Genomic DNA, 18,424 nt, shown 5'->3' with positions numbered 1-18,424 from the left:
CCAATCTTAGGATTCCCTTATGATTAAATACCCCCCCCCCCCCCTCACCCAATTTGCATTAAATTGTGGTCTTCTAGAGGGGTGGTCTTCACACAAAATGCATAATACGTGATGGAATCGAAATCTGGTCACAGAGGTGGTCTTTCGCATAAGCTTCGCTTTGCCAAACTGAGATGTAACACAGAAAGGGGGGGGGAGGAAAAAAAAAAACATACAAAAAGTTACAAAAACATAAATATCGTAAACTAAATTGTCAAGTAAAATCCTGACTGCAGCAAAAATGACAAATAAATCAACGAAGAAGAAGGTTTTCATTGAGCAGCGACCACAATCTATTTATTAGAGCATGCAGCAGAAGAACGGCAGCATAATAGCCGCTGATTGGGAACTTAGATTTTTTATTTTTGGAAGGATTTATACAAGCACATCCAGAACAGACAACACAATTCATAGCTCAGCACAAGCGCCGGGTTCATGTGAAGGACCTGGGAGGTAAGAAGCCAGAAGAGCAAGTACGAGAGAGTTTCAATCTCTGACTGATAGAATTTATTATTCAGACTTTAGGTTTGGTTTTTGTGGTCCATGGGGGAAAAAAAAAAGTTAGTACTTTAGCTAAATAAGTTAGTAGCCAGCCCACCATTCCTTGTGCTCCCTGGATCCGTGCTGCACGGACTCCGCTTGTAAAAGTACAAAACTAAAGTGGAAAATAGTCCAGCATCTCATAATCCATAAATCAGAGTTTATTTAAAAAAAAAATACATAAGTCGTTGCAAAAAGATCCAAACAATGCCTACACGTTTCGGACAGCTGGCTTATCCTTGCTTATCTGAGGATGGTTTGAAGCCTTCCCCTTCAAACCTTAGTCATTTGTGCTGAAGACTTCTCTGTCCAAATACACAAAATTACTTTGTCGTCATTGTCTGCCGTGTACCGGAGCTGCAAGCCTGCTAGTAAACACTGCTATTGCCACTCCCACGCAGTACACTTCTAAACCCTGCAGAGGCTGCTGTAATCACCAGACTTTATTAGTCAGCAGGTTCTCTCAACAAAACACACCAACTGCTTGTAATTCCCTCTATGGGCAGGACACACCAATTATTTTATCTCTCTTTATCCGTTTCTTTAATCTATCTTCTTCTGCAGAAGACGTCGGCGGGAAGGAAGTAAAGGGCTGTAGTAGTACTCTGCTCCATAATGAAATAAAGTGTGCAGCCTACAAGTGAATAAAGCTAATAAACTGCATAAAGCACCCATTTTTAAGATTAGATTTTTCAAAAAAATTGTATTTACACACTGAGGTGCATACCCATCGAGATTTGTCAGACAATCACTGAAAGCACGTTTTAGTGCATGCGCTCACTCCTTGCGGCTTTCATCGAAACTTTCTCCAGAGCTCTGGACAAGGTAGTCATAGAGAAGGAGAAGCCACAACATTGTTAGGAGCCTGATGGTCACTCACAAACCATTTGGGAAGGGGGAGGGTGGCATAGTTTTGATGAAAGTGGTGTCCAGTCATTTACACATGGACCCCTGTTAACCCCTTGATTACTATAAAGCCTGGCTCACTGTCATTGGTGGGCTGGAATTACGATAAATAAAAAAAGCTTAAAGGGGTTTTATGGGATATTGATGGCCTATCCTGCGGATCAATATGATATTAGTGGGGCTCCAACTCTCAGCACCCCTGCCGATGGCTGCATGAAGAGGCTGTGGCTCTGGGAGCACTTAGCCCTCTTATTAGGCCATATGACCTCACCTTCGTCAGTCAAGGGAATGGGCCGAGCAGCGATACCAAGCGCGGCGATGTGCTGCGAGGAGGCCGTGCTGCTCACCGGACCACCAAAGCCTCCTCAAACAGGAGTTGGAACCCCGCTTAACTCACATTGATGATTTATCCTGAGGATAGGTCATCATTATGAAAATCCAGGAGAACCCCTTTAACCCCTTCCTGACAAGACCATTTTTCATTTATTTAATTTTTCTTTGTTTTGTTCTCTCCTCCCAGCTTCCAAAAGCAATGACGTTTTACTTTTCATATAGCCAAAACGGGAGTGAAGGGTTCACTATACTTTTATTCTGCGGGTCAGTACAATTACAGCAATAATAAATTAGACCACATGCGTCCATAGGTGATGTTTTTGTTATGTTTTAATACTTAAAAAAAAAAATTAAAACGACTTTGAAAGTAAATGTTCTTTGCACGCCCAGATTCTGACACTCATGACTTTTTTTATATTTCCGTCTACAAAGCTGTCAGGGCTTCTTGCTCTATTTTAGGTTTTTGCGGGACGAGGTGTAGTAATATTGGTATGATTTTGGGGTATGTATTACGTTTTGATCCTTGTTTTTCAGTCCTTTTTGGGATGCAAAGCGACCAAACATCTGCAAATTGGGCATTATGAGTCTAAGTGGAAGCTTACAATGTATCAGTGGGGGTCCCAGAAGTCAGACCCCCCCCACTGATCCTAAAGTGGTGGCATTCAATAGTGGATCCTGGTATAAGATGAGAAAACACTCTTTAACCTGAGTTAAAAGGCCAAGAAGCTCTTTGCTAATGAGCTCCGTAAGACAAAGATCTGTGCACAAATGGCTATATCTCGGCCACTAATGCAATATTTACCGAGACTGTCCGGTTGCTGCTTATTAGTGAAAGTATTCACATTACCGACAAAATCTCACTCCTCGGCGCCTGCTCAGGAAGGATCTCTGCTTGCTTGGCGGTCTCTGCTGGTACCTTCTCCTTCTTTAGATCCTCTGAAAGTTCATATTGTAACTGAGCGCTTTTCCGCCTTCCTCTAAAGCAATGTCTCTGAAAGATACAGGAGGAAACACAAACGGATTTAGCAAAACCTTCTCTTGCGTCAATGCCCTTACTCTTAAAGGGCACCTGCCAGCAGGATCAACTCTATTAAACCAAGCATATCGTCTGAAAGGGCTCACCCTGCTGATTAAAATGATACCCGTCCTGTGAAAATCAGCTGTGGCCTTCCAGAGGAAAAAAAAAAAGAAAGAGAGCTTCAGTGCCCTGAGGGGCGTGACCTCGCCCTCTTAGGTTCCCACTATAGGCCACACCCCTCAGCACAATGAAGTCCTCATTTGTGTAAAGAATAAAAGTCTTTTTTCTCTGGAGCACAGCAACCGATTTTCACAAGAAAAGTATTGTTTTAATAAGTACGATTAACCCTACCAGGCAGTATGCCTGGCTTAATAGGGTTGATCCTGCCGACAGGTGCTCTTTAAAGGAGTTCTATCTCGGGCCCTTAAATGTGCATGGCATAAATTATTATAAGGTTTTAGGAGTGTGGGGGGGGGGTCATAATGTTCCCAAAAACGTGTATCCTGTCCGGCGATTCTCCTGGTATGGCAGCTGCTGATTGAATGGAGAGAGAGCTGTGTATGTCCACGAATCTCTTAATACTGGCGACCCGTCACCTACATAGGCCACTTGAATCCATGCACGGCCATTTCTCTGTTCATTCTGCTCATGGTTGCAGAGGCTGTCTCTCCAGGTTGATGGGAGATTGGGGGAATGCGGACCAAAAACAACGGTCGTGTGCATGAGGGCCTTAGGCTGCATACACATGACCGTATGCGTTTTGCGGTCCGCAAATTGCAGATCCGTTTTTTTTCTTTTGTGTGTGGACCTATTGTAACAATGCCTAAAATGGACAAGAATAGGACATGTTCTATTTTTTTATTTTTTTTTGCGGGACTACGGAACAGACATACTGATGCGGGCAGCACACGGTGTGCAGTGTGAATTGTTTGCTGACCCACTGAAATAAATGGGTCCGCATCCTATCCGCAAAAAAAAACGGAACGTACACGGAAACAAACAACGTTCGCGTGCATGTAGCCCTATACACAGGGGCTTTGCAAAAATTGTACATTGATAAGTGTGTGTCAATCCACATGACGGTCCACATTAACTCCTTCATGCCCACTTTAGGCTAACCAACTGGCCCTTGCGCCTGCTAATTCACATGCTGATTGCAGGGGGTGTGCAAGTAGATTGGGCTGGCACATGACACTCTCCCGGGGACCTCCTTTTTTAGCTGCAGATCTGTCCATTCCCAGGCACCTCTTCTGCCACCCGAGATCATGGCTGCACCAGTTCTCAGACTACCTGATGCGAACTGTGCATTTGGTAGCCCAAGACATTACCCTGCTGCCCTTTGGATTGGATCATGTGAACAGTTCTGGCCAATCCAAGAACAGGGCTGGACAAGTAGGACGTGTTCTGGCCTACCGATGCACAGCGTGAGTCTGACAAGCAGATGACGCTAAGAGAAGGCTGGGACTTGACGGATCGCAGCTAAGAAAAATGAAAGAAGGTCACCATGTAAGTGTTCTGCATACTCCCCAGTTAATGTTTTTTTTTTTGGAAGGTCGCTTTAAGTACATAGTGATCTATTCTAATGTTAGGTTATCAATGTGCCAAACTGCCTTTTGAAGGGGCTGCTGTGCTGCAGAAAAGTCACCGGAAGTGCACAGCGCCACACAGAGTATGCAGTGGCCATAAATGGTACTGCAGTGCTTCACCAAAATCTGAGCAGACCTGCAGTACCCCTCTTGGCCACTACCCAGTGTATGGAGCTGTGCTATTTCACAGCACAGTAGCCCGTCAAAGCAGCTGATCGGTGCTCGAAGTCAGACCGCCACAGACCTGATAGCCACTTGTATCAAATTTTTACGATTGCCCCTTAAATACCCTAAAAAACCTAATACCGAGTTCCTCTTAGGGAAAACACATCTCACTCAAGCAGTGATGAAGCATTTTGAAGCAAGGAGAAGAGCGTTAAAGAAAAAAAAAAAAAAAAAGTAATGATTTCCAAAGCTGAAAGCTACAAGTATCTGATTTTCCCATAATCCCCGTGACCTTTCATGTCTTTGTACAAACGAGCCCTCTTGATCTATAAAGCTCGCCGATAAGTGACCCTCCCCTTCCTAAATTCATTATAACAGAAGCTATTAGAGGCGCTGTGTCCTCTTTACAAGATGCTCTTCAAGGTTTATCTCGGAGCAAAGGAAAGCAGAGGGGAAAGAAGAGGAGAAAAAAAAAAAGATCAAATCAATGAGGCCGGGAATTGAGTCAACATGCATCAGAAGGTACAATCTGCACTTAAAGACCAGAGCGGGTGGCGGGATGAAAGTTGAACATCGCTAGAGTCGGTGCACCATGCGTAGCGTCTAGGATTATTGGCATTTTCAGAAAGTGTGAAAACAGGACACGGGGGAGGAAAAAAAGAAGGTTAAAAAGCATTTCATGGAGCACTGGTTATTTAATTCCAATAACAGCAACCTAACGACACAAGCAAAAAGAAGAAATAATAATACACTCCACAGGACAATTATGTGATATGTGCGCTGTAGAATTTGAAGGGCATGTCCATCAAAAAGTCTAGTAAATGTAGATCCCAGTCATCTCCAGCTGTCATGTTCCAAAATCTGTTTCATCCTATTGTTACTTGATTTTTGCATAGTTAATGTAAATAGTAAAAACAGTTGGAAAAAAAGATACAAGTCGATCAAGGAATAAGTAAGGGACATGAATGTTAGAAATAGAGGAGCGAGAAATGACATTTATTTTTAAGAATTCGTCTAAACCTTTTAGTACCCACTGTTCCTGCTGTGACCACGTCCGGAGGTGACGGTTTCACAGATTTACAGCTCTTACATTAAAGCTTTGACGCTTCTGGACACTAAACTTTTTCTTCTCCAGTCGGAGGCAGTGCCCCTTGGTCTTTTGAACAGTTTTTCACAGTATTTTTTTGTACGGCCCATTTATATACAGTATTTGTACTAGCAGAAGGACCCGACTGCGCACGGGTATATTTCATCTATTTCATTTAAAGGGGTTATCTGATTTCAGAAACATCTCCCCCATGTGTCGGGCCCCTCACAGGTAATATACTTGCTCCTCGTCCCCGCACCGCCGTTGCTGCTTCTCCCTGCACACCAATGAAAACATCCGGAGTCAGCCAATGGCAGACGGGGACGAACCTCCTTAGCATCACGGGTGACGTTAGGGTCTCGCACATGGGGGGGGGGGGGATGTTTCTGAAATCGGATAATCCCTTTAATGTTTGTGTGTGTCGTTAAAAGATATCGACAGTATCCAATACAATAGTGACATCTACAGTACCCCGCCCCTTTAACAGTGACCTCCACAGCGGCCTGCCCCCTCAAGAGTAACATCCACAGCGCCCTCCCCTTTAACCGTAACCTCCACAGTGGCCGCACCTTTATTAGTGACATCCACAGTACCCCGCCTCGTTAATAGTGATTTCCACAATAACCCGCCCCCTTAACAGTAACCTCCACAGAGCTCCGTTCCCTTAAAATGTGACCTCCATAACACCCCGCCCCCTTAAGTGACCTCTACAGCACCCCGCCCTTGACACTGACCTCTATAGCGTACCGTCCCCTTAACTGTGACCTTCACCGTTCCTTGCCCCCTTAAGAGAGACCTCCACAGAGCCCGCCCCCTTAACAGTGACCTCCACAGCTGCCCGTCCCTTTATCAGTGACCTCCACAGTACCCCATCTCCTTATCAGTGATTTTCACAACACCCTATACCCTTAACAGTGGCCTCTACAGCAATCTGCCCCTTAACTGTCCTCCATAGCGGACTGTCACCTTAACTGTGACCTCCACAGCAGCCTGCCCTAGGGTGGCCAGAGGTCCAGTTTTAGGCCAGACAGTCCAGCTTTCAGACTCCCTGTCCTCCGTCTGGCGCAGGACCTGGACAGACACAGGGATGTCCTTTTGAACAGCTCACTCTCAGACAGCAGCACTGTGCTGTCTGAGCGTGAGCTGCAGGGAGAAAGTCACCCTCCCACCCACCCCTGCAGCTGACAGAAGTTGATTTTTACCTTAATTTTCTCAATCTCTGTCAGCTGCCGAGTGGGAGGGGGCATGGTCTAACAGGGTTGGGGGCGTGGCTTAATGGGACCTTGGGTCAGGGTTTCTAAATCCGTCTTTTGAGGGTAGCCTGAGTGGCCACCCTACCTACCCCCTGAACTATGACTTCCACAGCATTCCGCTCCCTTAACAGTGTCATCCACAGGGCCCTGCCCCTTTAAAGCTGACCTACAGCAGTGAAGAAAAATGGCTGGGTTGTTATGGAAACCTGGTGTAAAACTGTGTGTATGTGGAGACTAAGGGCCTGCGAGCTTCTATTGGCTGACAAGGGTCAGGCTTCTATTGGCTAATGCATTTTTTGGGAATATCTCAGGAACAGCACATGCTAGAGAGATGAGACCCGGTCTAAAACCTCCCCGGACACCTGAGCTACCTGTGTGCCAAATTTTGAGATAGTAAATGTGACGGTGCGGATTCCTTAAGCAGACATGCACACATACATACAACTCCGCTTTATATATTAGGTTAATCATGTCCCCCTTTAGACGTCTCTTCTCAAAGACTAAATACATTTCATTCTTTTAATCTTTTTTCATAACTAAGACCCTCCGGGCCCCTTATCAGTTTAGTTGCTCTCCTCTGTACTCTCTCCAGCTCCAGGGCATCCTTTCTATGTACTGGTGCCCAGAACTGGACTGCGTATTCCAGATGAGGCCACACCAACGCTTTGTAAAGTGGTAGAATTACATCCCTGCCCCGTGAGTCCATGCCTCTAATGCATGATAATATCCTGGTGGCCTAAGAAGCAGCTGATTGACATTGTATGCTGTTATTCAATCTATGATCTACAAGGACACCCAAATCCTTCTCTATAAGTGACTCTCCCAGTGTTACATCCCCTAGGACATATGAAGCACAGAGATTTTTACGACCAAGATGCAGAACTTTGCATTTATCCTCATTGAACCTCATTTGCCAAGTTGCCCAATCACTCAGAGTGTTCAAGTCAGTTTGTATTTTATGGACATCTTCCATAGGCTCTACAGTACTACATAGTACTTAATACAAGTTAATACAAGGCACTTGCTAATGCATTGTGACTGTCCATATTGCTTACTTTCCTGGCTAGATTTCATTTTTCCATCACATTATACATTACTTGTTTCCAAGGTTACGACCACCCTACAATCCAACAGTGGTGGTCATGCTTGTACACTGTAGGAACTCACCCTTTGGCACGCCCATGTACACTTGATTGACTTTCGAGTTCTCATCGTCCCGTAAATCCCGCGCCTGCGCCGCCCGTTTAGTATTTGGCGCAGGCGCAGTGAGTGAAGTCGGCAGCAGGAGCGCGTCCTTCACTTACTGCGCCTGAGGAGAACTCGAAAGTCAATCAATTGTACATGGGCGTGCCAAAGGGTGATTTGACCGAGCCTCTAGGTGCTGAAGCAACACCCTAATAGCACCTAGAGGCTCATTAGCATGCTGGTCCGCATCCGACCAGTAGTTATAAAGCATACTGTTATGTCCTGCTGACATTAGCACATCGCTAATGTCAGTCAGCTACATAACGTTACTTCTGATGACAGAAACCCTTTAATAAATATATTTTTTGATTTACCACTGCCTTCTTTTTGTCGTCTAACTTAGGGCAGATCGCGAGCTCTCTTTAGCTTGGTATTTATAATAATGGGTCAGAATCCCCTCCTTTACAGATTCTAATTTATTCACATAAAATAATATAGACTGTTAATCGGAGACAGCATAAATATTCCGACATAATTGGAGGTCCCACCGAGATCCGCCTAGTTGACACAAAGATTTGGGGTGGAAAATATATATTTGATAATGTTATTGTGGTAATTGTAGTGCAAAAAGTGAAAAATGTCTGAAGGCAATGGTGAGACAAGCAAGGCCTTGCAGGCTGGTGCAGAAGCAAAGCCCGATATGCATAACAAAGAAAGGCAAGCAACAATGAAAGATCAAGTATTACTGCATATTCAAGATAGATTAGAGATCAAAGAGGATTTAAAAGTCTGGGGGACTATTCTGGAAAGGACAGTTACAAGATATCCTGATGATATTTGGGCTAAGGAATCCAGGTTTGCGGATTATATCTGTAGCATAGCTCAAGCTGAACACAAAAAGGACAAGGATGCGAAGATCCTTCGATCTTGGCCTGAATTTATGCTTGTGATTTGTGAATTTGCAAAACGATTAGAGAAGGCAAAATTTAAAAATGAACAACAGGCTGAGAAGATTGATCAGGTACAGAAAGAAATAAGTGAGATTGAATTTAAGGCCGCCACGGTTTCTGATGAATTCGCTTAATTGTCTGCTAAATAATCAGAATTCGAAAAAAAGAGATATTCAGAACAGTGAGATGATCAGAACTCTGGAAAGAGATTTGGGATCAAGTCTCTAGAGAATTGGCAGGATGTCAACAATTAAAATCAGAATTAGAAAAAGAATGCGAGAAGTTGTGTAATGACAATAAAAAGTTACAGAACGAGATAGATAACCAGGAGGTAACACATTTGCCGTATAGACAGGAAGAGTCTGCCAGTAAAGTGAAAGTTAGACATTCAATATGGAGGTCAGAGGCAGAAAGTGAATATGGTGGCCCCTCTGAAGGAGAAGAACTAATGTCCCTGAGAGAATGTTCTATTCCTAAGTTAAAACCCACATCAGCCTATGATTGATACAACCAAAGTGATTACGTTTCTAAAAGAAACTGTGGGTCAATTCCCCAAAAAGGGATCCGCCTCCATAATCAATCGTGTAGAAACTTATGAAGAGGCAATGAAAACTTTACATTTAGACTACATGCACACGACCGTTCAGTTTTTTTTTTGCGGTCTGCAAACCGCGGAACCGCAAAAAAACGGAAGCCGCCCGTGTGCCTTCCACAATTTGCGGAACGGAGTGGGTGGCCCATTGTAGAAATGCCTATTCTTGTCCGCAAAACGGACAAGAATAGGACGTTATATTTTTTTTTGCAGGCCTACGGCGCAACGGATGCGGACAGCACACGGAGTGCTGTCCGCATCTTTTTCGGCCCCATTGAAGTTAATGGGTCTGCATCCGAGCCGCAAAAACTGTGGCTCGGATGCGGACCAAAACAACGGTCGTGTGCATGAGGCCTTAGAACGTGACAAGCAGAAAATGTAATTTATTGCCTGGGTATTCGAGCCAAAGCACCGGTATTTTTTTAAATTCCCTCAGAGATATGGGCAAAGATACTTGGTCAGAGGTAGTGTCAGAGATTAAGGGCTCGTTCACACGAACGTGTGCTGCTCGTCTCCGTACTGCGAACCGCATTTGCTTATCCGCAATACAAGGGCATCGTTCCGTGGCCATTCCGCATCAATTCATTCATTTCCATGGGTCCGCAAATCCGGAGGTGCGGAACGGAAGCATGGAACGGAACACTACGAAGTGCTTTCTGGGGTTCCGTGCCTCCACAACGCAAAAAGATAGAACATGCTCTATCTTTTTGCGAAACAGAGGGATCGCGGACCCATTCAAGTGAATGGGTCTGCGATCCCCATGCACCTGTCCCACGGAAGGTGCCCGTGCATTGCAGACCGCAATTTGCGGTCCACAGCATGGGCACGGGCCTCACATGTTCGTGTGAACGAGCCCCAAGACTGAGTTTGGTCCCTATAAGTCAGCTACTGCTGCCAGGAGGGCCATGTTTACACTGAAATGCGGGCCAAATCAAAGTCCCAGGGAATTTTTGTCCGTCCTTAAAAATGCTAATAGCTTAGCTGAAAAAGATCCCAATTTTGAAAACCGTGAATTCACCCAGTTGTTTTATGACACTTTGCCTAATAAAATAAAATTTATTTTGACTAGGGATTACCATCCCAGAAAAACTTGCACAACTCTAAAAGAGCGATGAGTCTCCAGAGATGAGATTTCAAAAATCCAATGAGGAGATAGCTGAAACTCAGATAAAAAGAGATCAGGCAATATTTGATAGCCCCAAAAGGAGTTATGCGGAGGTGGTAAAAAGCTGTAGGCCTTCCCAGCAAATAAAATTCAGCCTAAGGCTACATGCAAACGACCGCTCAGTTTTTTTGTGGTCCGCAAACCGCAGATCCGCAAAAAACGGAAGCCGTCCGTGTGCCTTCCGCAATTTGCGGAACGGAAGGCTCATTGTAGAAATGCCTATTCTTGTCCGCAAAACGGACAAGAATAGGACATGCTATATTTTTTTTGCGGGGCTACGGAACGGAGCAAAGGATGCGGACAGCACACAGCACTGAAGTGAATGGGCCTGCACCCGAGCCGCAAAAACTGCGGCTCGGATGCAGACCCAAAAAACGGTCGTGTGCATAATGCCTAAGCCAAAAGATAATAAGGGGCCTAAGTGTTGGAGAAAGCCCTACTGTCCAAAAGATACCATAGAAATTATTACAGGAGATTCCAAGGTGGGCCGGGAAGGGTTCCAGATGGTTCCGAGTCAGATGGTTCTGGTAAATCTCAATCATCTAAATTTCAAAATCCACATCCAAAAGGTTATGGGAAAAAGAGAGTTCATTTAGATGATCGAATGGATCAAATCCAGAACCAGTTTGGAGTGATGATGCAACGAATGAAAATTGTCTAAGGCATTTTCTGTTAAACCTCAAAATCCTTTTTTAGGAGCAGTGCCTCCTGTAGAGAGTCCACCCCAAATATAAATGGGGGGAATAAGGTAAGTATGTCCAATATTGCAAATGCTGAAGACTTAAGTGTATGTAATAATGGGGAAACTAACGTAAATGCCTTTCTCCATAAAAATAATTTAAACCCTCCAAAGCCACATGGCAAGGGGGGACGACGACATGTTTGTTCTATCTTACAGCCCACCAAATCTTCAGCTGTGCCAAGAATGACATGCGATCCTGCTGGTACAACAAAGGAAGGGGGGTCAAGGATAAGGATGATTGCTGAAAAGGACTGCGACATCACTTACCATTCCAAATATCTTTGTTCTTTACAGGAAATAGAACAACGATATTACATGAAAGCGGACTTGTCCGATAATTTCCCACAAATAATGGCTCTAATAGATACCGGTAGCCAAGCAACCTTATTATCTCAAGAGTATTTCCAACAACTACAGGATATATCTTCTGAGAGGTATAAGTTAAAAAGTTTTAATGATAACCTGGTAAGTGTCTCAGGCAAAGCCCTCAAGGTATTAGATAGAGCTTGGCTGGATTTTAAAGTGGGAAATAAAGTAATCAGCCATCCCACATTGATCGTGGATACGCCCATCGATCGAATAATTATTGGCACTGATTTCCTCAAAAGATTAAGCCCCGTTATTGATTTTGTTAACAAGGTTATATGGTCTCAAGTGAGGATGCCCATAAATTATGAGCAGTCACAATCCTATCACAGTCGGGGGAAGCTGCCATGTGATAGAGGAAAGGCCGGATTCTATTGAAACACATTTCAGAAATAGCCAAGTCCCTGATGTCTCTTTCCTGCAAGCAACCCCTAACGCCACTGTAGGTGGACAGGAGGATAACACCATATGTGTAGCTCCTGAACGAGTTAAAGATGTCTGTTTGGAAGGGGATGTTCTCACAATCCACCTACATCCAGATACCATTGACCCTACTGGGTTCAATGGTCATGAACAATTCCTAGTGGGGATTGAAAAGGTGGATGATGAGGTGTTCTTACCAGTACAAGTGAATGACCTAGGAAGAACTAAAAGGGCTAAATTAGATTTACGCCATGAAAATAGTTATATTAGTAGGGATCTATTACATCAATTGGCCAATCCCAAGGTAATTAGGTGTCCAAACCCTCAGGATAATTGGGTCCATGACTTGGAAGACGAGACTGATAATCATAATGTGATTGTGAAATGTATGTTAACCATTTCTATTGCAGGTAAATAGGCTACTCATTTATTCCTGGTACTGAATGAGCCCCAATATAACATTTACATAGGCTACAATATATTACATCGTTTTGCCATACACGTGGATATGGTGAATTCCACATTGTGGACAAGATTAAAAGGAAATCCTGAAAGTTTTATGGATGAACATGAAGCCCTCAAGTCATCCCAGATACTGCCATATGCAGTCAGTGTATTAGTACCACGAGATGTAATCATCCCTCCAGGTACTAATAATTTCCTGTTACCCATTCAGGTATCAAAAGGCCAAAAATTAAAGAATTCTGATGCATTGATATGCCTATCAAATGGAATGCGACAATTAGGTATTTCAGTAAATCCTACCCCCTTGGTGAATTTACAAACCTTTAAAACCCAAATAATTGTGAATAATGGTATTCCAACTGAAATCCATTTGTCTAAAGACACAATCATTGATAAGGCATTAGATTCAGATTATTATACCTTTGCGTTTCAGAATGTAATTATTGGCCTAATACCTGAATTGTATCAGAAGATCAATTGGTTGAACAAACATTTTATTGTTCTCCTTAAGGATTGTTCACCATTAGTTCAGTATATCCTTTTAATCTTGAAGAAGGTACCTGCAAGGTAGAGGAATCCTCCCTTACCTTTAATAATACAATTAATGATCAGGAAGCGAAGGAATATCATGAGTTTGCTGAAAAGGTTGGTAAGTCGAATCATGACCTCACTGACAGGCTGGAGGAAAATCCTACGAAATAGGTCAGCCTGAAGTTTTTCCAGGGTTCCTAGAAATGGTACAGCAGCAAATATCTTTGGCTGATGGATGCTCCAATGACCTAGAGCGCCAACAATTAAAAGAAGTTCTCTTAGAATTCAAGGACATCTTTGCTAAAGATTCCTTTGATTGTGGTCTGACATACATACACATTGCCAGGATTCAGACTGATCCTGATGCACCTCCCGTTTATATCAAGCAATATCGTCTTCCACTAGCTTGTTACGACTCGCTAGCGGAAATAATCCGAAATCTCAAGGAGAGAGGTATTAGAGGACCGGCGCACATTTCCTATAACAATCCTATCCTTGGAATTCTTAAACCGAATGGTCAATGGTGTTTATGTGCTGATCTACGACAGCTCAATAAACGTGTATATATGTCCGGCTGGCCCGTGCCATATATAGACCAATGCCTGGTACAAATGCAAGGCGCCAGGATTTTTACCCCATTAGATTGCGCTCAGGGGTATTGGACCATCAATGAGAGTCCTGAAGACCAACATAAATTGGCATTTACCTTTGGAAAGGAACAATTTGCCTGGACCAGACTACCGTTTGAATACATAAACTCAGGTCATAAATTTGAGGTATCTTTACATAAGGCTATGCTTGATGCCACGGAAAGAGGAAACTTAACTTATGTAGATCACATTTTGATGAAAAGTACCTCATTTGACCAGCATATCCTAAAGATTAGGCATGTGCTTAATCAGCTGAGAGAGGCAGGTGTAGAAATCTCTTTACAGAAAGCCCAGTGGTGTCGGACCAAGGTCAATTTCCTTGGACATGAGGTTACCTCTGAAGGCCTGAATCCCCAGAAGAAAAAGGTGGAGGCTGTGATGAAATCTAAAACACCTACCAATATCAGTGAACTAAGGTCATTTCTGGGTATGATGAATTACTTACGGAAGTTCATTGATAACTATGCAGAGATCAGTAAACCGTTATTAACATTGTTAAAGACAGGTATACCGTGGACATGGAGGGAGGATCAGGAACAAACCATGACTGAACTTAAAAGAAAAAACTCATCCAAGCCCCATGTCTAGCTTATCCAGAGGGGGTAAACCCTTTTATCTAGAAACTGGTTTTACGGATCCTAGTATTAGTGTTGTCTTATGTCAAAAACAGGATAAACTGCAGAACGTTACTGCTTATGCAAGTAAGTCCCTGTCACCGGTAGAAGTAAAGTTTAACGACTGTGAAAAAGCTTTATTAGCCACAGTCTGGTCACTTCAAAACTTTAGAAGGTTTTATTCAGGGTGAGAAAATCATTATTGAAACGGCACACCAACCCCTACAATACTTACAGAGTGAGAAAATTAGGGATGGTAACTTGGCTAATAGCCGAATCACTGCTTGGACCTTGTCTTTACAAGGATGGCCTTTGGAAGTCCGGTATAAGCAAAATAAAAAGTGTCCGGTAGCCCAAGGACTTGCTGAACTTCATGACTGTGCCGCTCATTCTCAGAAGGAGGAGATGGTAGATGATTTCCTAGAGCAGGGATCAGCAACCTTCGGCACTCCAGCTGTGGTGAAACTACGACTCCCAGCATGCACACTTGCTTAGCTATTTTGAGAACTCCCATAGAAGTGAATGGAGCATGCTGGGAGTTGTAGTTTCAACACATCTGGAGTGCCGAAGGTTGCTGACCGCTGTCCTAGAGGAACAAAAATCTTCCCCTTACAAAGCATATGATGAAGATTATTGTCCTTTACTTCCCTGTGTCTATATTGATGGTTGTGCTCATCACACCATTGTAGGTGATGAAAAAAAATTAGTGGCAGGAATTGGCATTACTTGGACAGATGAATGCCCTAATATTTCAGTAGGATACAGTATTGGTGCTAGAAGTAGCCAGGTAGCAGAATTAGCCGCTGTATACCAAACTGTTAAGATTGATATAGAGCACAATATCAAAGGATTCATCATAGTTACGGATTCAAATTATGTACGGAACAGTTTTGTTGAATATATGCCCACATGGAAAAGGAATCACATGTTACGGTCCAATAATAAACCGGTGAAACATGCTAAATTATTTTGTGCCATAGATTAATTAGTTCAATGGAATGGTCTAACCATTTATGGGAAGAAAACCAAGGGTCATTCCAAAACCCAGAATATAGACAAAGAGGGTAATGATGTAGCTGATAAACTTGCCAAACAAAAAGCCATAAATGGTGACCACATGGATATAGATCATTTACTAGAGGTGATTCCCATTGATGCTATCACTAGACAACAAGCTAGGATACAAACTGAAAATAGTGCCGCTCAATGGAGTCAAGAATCTACTAGTGAGGATCTGATTAAAATCCAGAAGGAAGATCCTATACTTGGAATCTTCTATAGACATATTGAGGATCCTTGTAATAATCCCATATCGGAGGATGATTATGCCCAAAAGGAAGATCTCTGATTACTAATGAATACCAAATCTCAATTTAGTATTCAAGAGGGAATATTGATGAGGACTTCTAAAAATGGAATTCAGCAGTGGGTCGTTCCTACTACCTTTAGAGGCCTCATGTTACAGCATGCCCATGATGTGTCCTACAGCTGGTCATCTTGGAGAAAAGACTGCATATGATTCGCTACATGATTATGCTTACTGGCCTCATATGTTAAAAGGTGTACAAATTTACCGTCAATGTTGTTTGGTATGTGCGCAATTTCAACCTCAAGGTCCTACACATCGAGCTCCGCTTCAGAAAAAGGGTTTTTTATTACCATGGTCCGATCTCCAAATAGATCTTATAGGTCCTGTTACCCGGTCATCCCGAGGGAACAAATACATGTTAACCGTTACTTGTGTGTTTACCAAATGGGTAGAGTGTTTACCGGCCCGCAATAACACAGCCGAGACCTGTGCCTTTTTGTTGAATAACCATTTTCCAGATTTGGGTTACCGTTAAAGATTGATTCAGACCGTGGATCACACTTTGTAAGTGAGGTAATGGCGAAGATGTGGAAGATCTTAGGTGTAAAGAGAAGATTACACATTGCCTATCGTCCAGCATCTAGCGGATCCGTTGAGCAATATAACCAGTCAATTGTTAACATCTTTAAGAAGTATGTTAAGGAGTCAGGTAAAGACTGGGATATAAAGCTGCCGCTAGTGCTCATGGCTATTAGAGCCACTACCAATGCTGCAACCAAGATGTCTCCCTTTGAGTTGATGATGGGAAGGAGAATGATACTTCCGCAACATCTGTTGTATCGCACATCAGATCATAACCTGATCGATGCAGCCACAACAGGAGGACCTTTGTAAGTATCTTCAACATGCGTTTGCTTTCGCGCAGAAGAACCTTGAGAAAGCCGCCATAAGTAATAAAACTTATTACGATTTGAAAACTACCAAGGAGTATGAGGTAGGAGATAGTGTATCTCTACAATTCTGCCCGGGATCGGGTAAAAGAGGAAATTCCTTCCATCTTTGAAAGGTCCATATGACATTATTAATAAAATATCAACTGTAGTATACAAGGTGAAAATTGACTCGAAAGACGGGTTCATAGATAAATGGGTCCATGTAAATTAATTGCGAGTATGTCATCCGAGGTCACAACTGAGAATCATAGAAGGTGATGCTGAAAAAGAGAATGAATAAGGATAGCGTTAATCTGATATCTCTCAGTTCACAGATGTTCCGATTTTGTGTTTCCTTGCAAAGTATTAATACATAGCAAAGCTAGGGAAACTGTATGTATCAAATTATTAAAGAATATGCATTCATACTCTTATTTTCTTTTATAGAAAAAGGACGGTTTGAACAAAGACATGATCCACCAAGACGAGGATGAAAACCAAAGATGCAGCCGTTGTATGGATGGTGTTGATCCCGTTCAAGACGGAACCTGTAAGCGAACCGGATCCTTCAGCAGGAATCGTGGCATCGATGTTCCAGGATTCGTACTGACAGAGGAGAAGAGTGTAAAGCCGAAAATCTTTGAGAAATTTGATTCAAGGACATTCGTTGGATGAAGATACTGGATATCCCCATTTTAGCTTGGGAAAGTTACCAAATTGGTACATTGTGCATGGGAACCAAGTCACAGCAATAATGGCATGATTGGTGCCAAGTTTTGCTTTTTCTTACATGCTAAAACCATTGGACACAGGACCTCTGTGATAGTATACCTTTCCAGGATATGGCCTTATGAGACGAAGAAAAGACTCGGAAGAAAAATTGAAGAACAGAATTCCAAGGAAAAACAATACCTTTCTTATCAGAATGAACGGAGAAGGTAGAATCTTCTGCCCAATAAAAATATATATTATGATGGACATAAAAATAATTTTGAGCTTTTTCCCGGTTATATACAGTACACACTGTAATAACGGAAAAAGGAGAGGGAATTTGTCAGAACTAATGGGCATAAAAGGAATCCATCTTATAAAGGTCTATACAGATTATAATATGGACTGATATATATGTGCTGTATGGGAGCCATTTTGTCTGGTTTTGAAAAGGCAGGATAAGTTCAAAATCTTTGGATTTCAAATAGCCAACTCCCAGATTAAGTATCTGTGTAGAAGTGTTTGTATAGTCTACTATTGTGTGAAAGAGTTTTAGTTAATCTTCAGTGAATAGAAAGAGAGTGATTCACATCATTAGATTAGATTACATGTTATTATAGTAAGGCTACTTTCACACTAGCGTTCGGAGCGGGTCCGTCTGATGTTTCATCAGACGGATCCTCTCCTATAATGCAGACGTTTGTATCCGTTCAGAACGGATCCGTCTGCATTATAACTTAGAAAAATTTCTAAGTCTGAAAGAAGCCTGAACGGATCCGTCCAGACTTTACATTGAAAGTCAATGAGGGCGGATCCGCTTGAAGATTGAGCCATATTGTGTCATCTTCAAACGGATCCGTCC

General features: G+C 42.9%; 1 protein-coding gene across 8 annotated transcripts in view; it reads right to left on the bottom strand.

Moving 5' to 3' along the window:
- Positions 1 to 18,424, bottom strand: part of PHF14 (PHD finger protein 14) — a 228,419-nt gene that overhangs the window by 123,074 nt on the left and 86,921 nt on the right. For 4 of the 8 annotated variants that reach the window (XR_005778875.1, XM_040431267.1, XM_040431268.1 and 1 more), the window contains 2 exons: positions 2,666 to 2,809; positions 49 to 168 (listed from right to left, as the gene is read on the bottom strand). The exons of 2 other annotated variants lie outside the window; for them this stretch is intronic. Coding sequence is in view for 5 of the 6 variants with exons in the window: in XM_040431267.1 (XP_040287201.1) it covers positions 49 to 168; positions 2,666 to 2,809 (264 nt within the window). In the remaining variant the exon portion in view is untranslated. The remainder of the gene's footprint in view (positions 1 to 48; positions 169 to 2,665; positions 2,810 to 18,424) is intronic. 2 more of the 8 variants (XM_040431269.1, XM_040431270.1) reach the window with 1 other exon arrangement.

Source organism: Bufo bufo, chromosome 5, assembly GCF_905171765.1.
Source record: "Bufo bufo chromosome 5, aBufBuf1.1, whole genome shotgun sequence".
Classification (NCBI taxonomy): Eukaryota; Metazoa; Chordata; class Amphibia; order Anura; family Bufonidae; genus Bufo; species Bufo bufo.
Note: the sequence above shows the minus strand (reverse complement) of the source record. Positions and strands in the feature narration are given on the sequence as shown.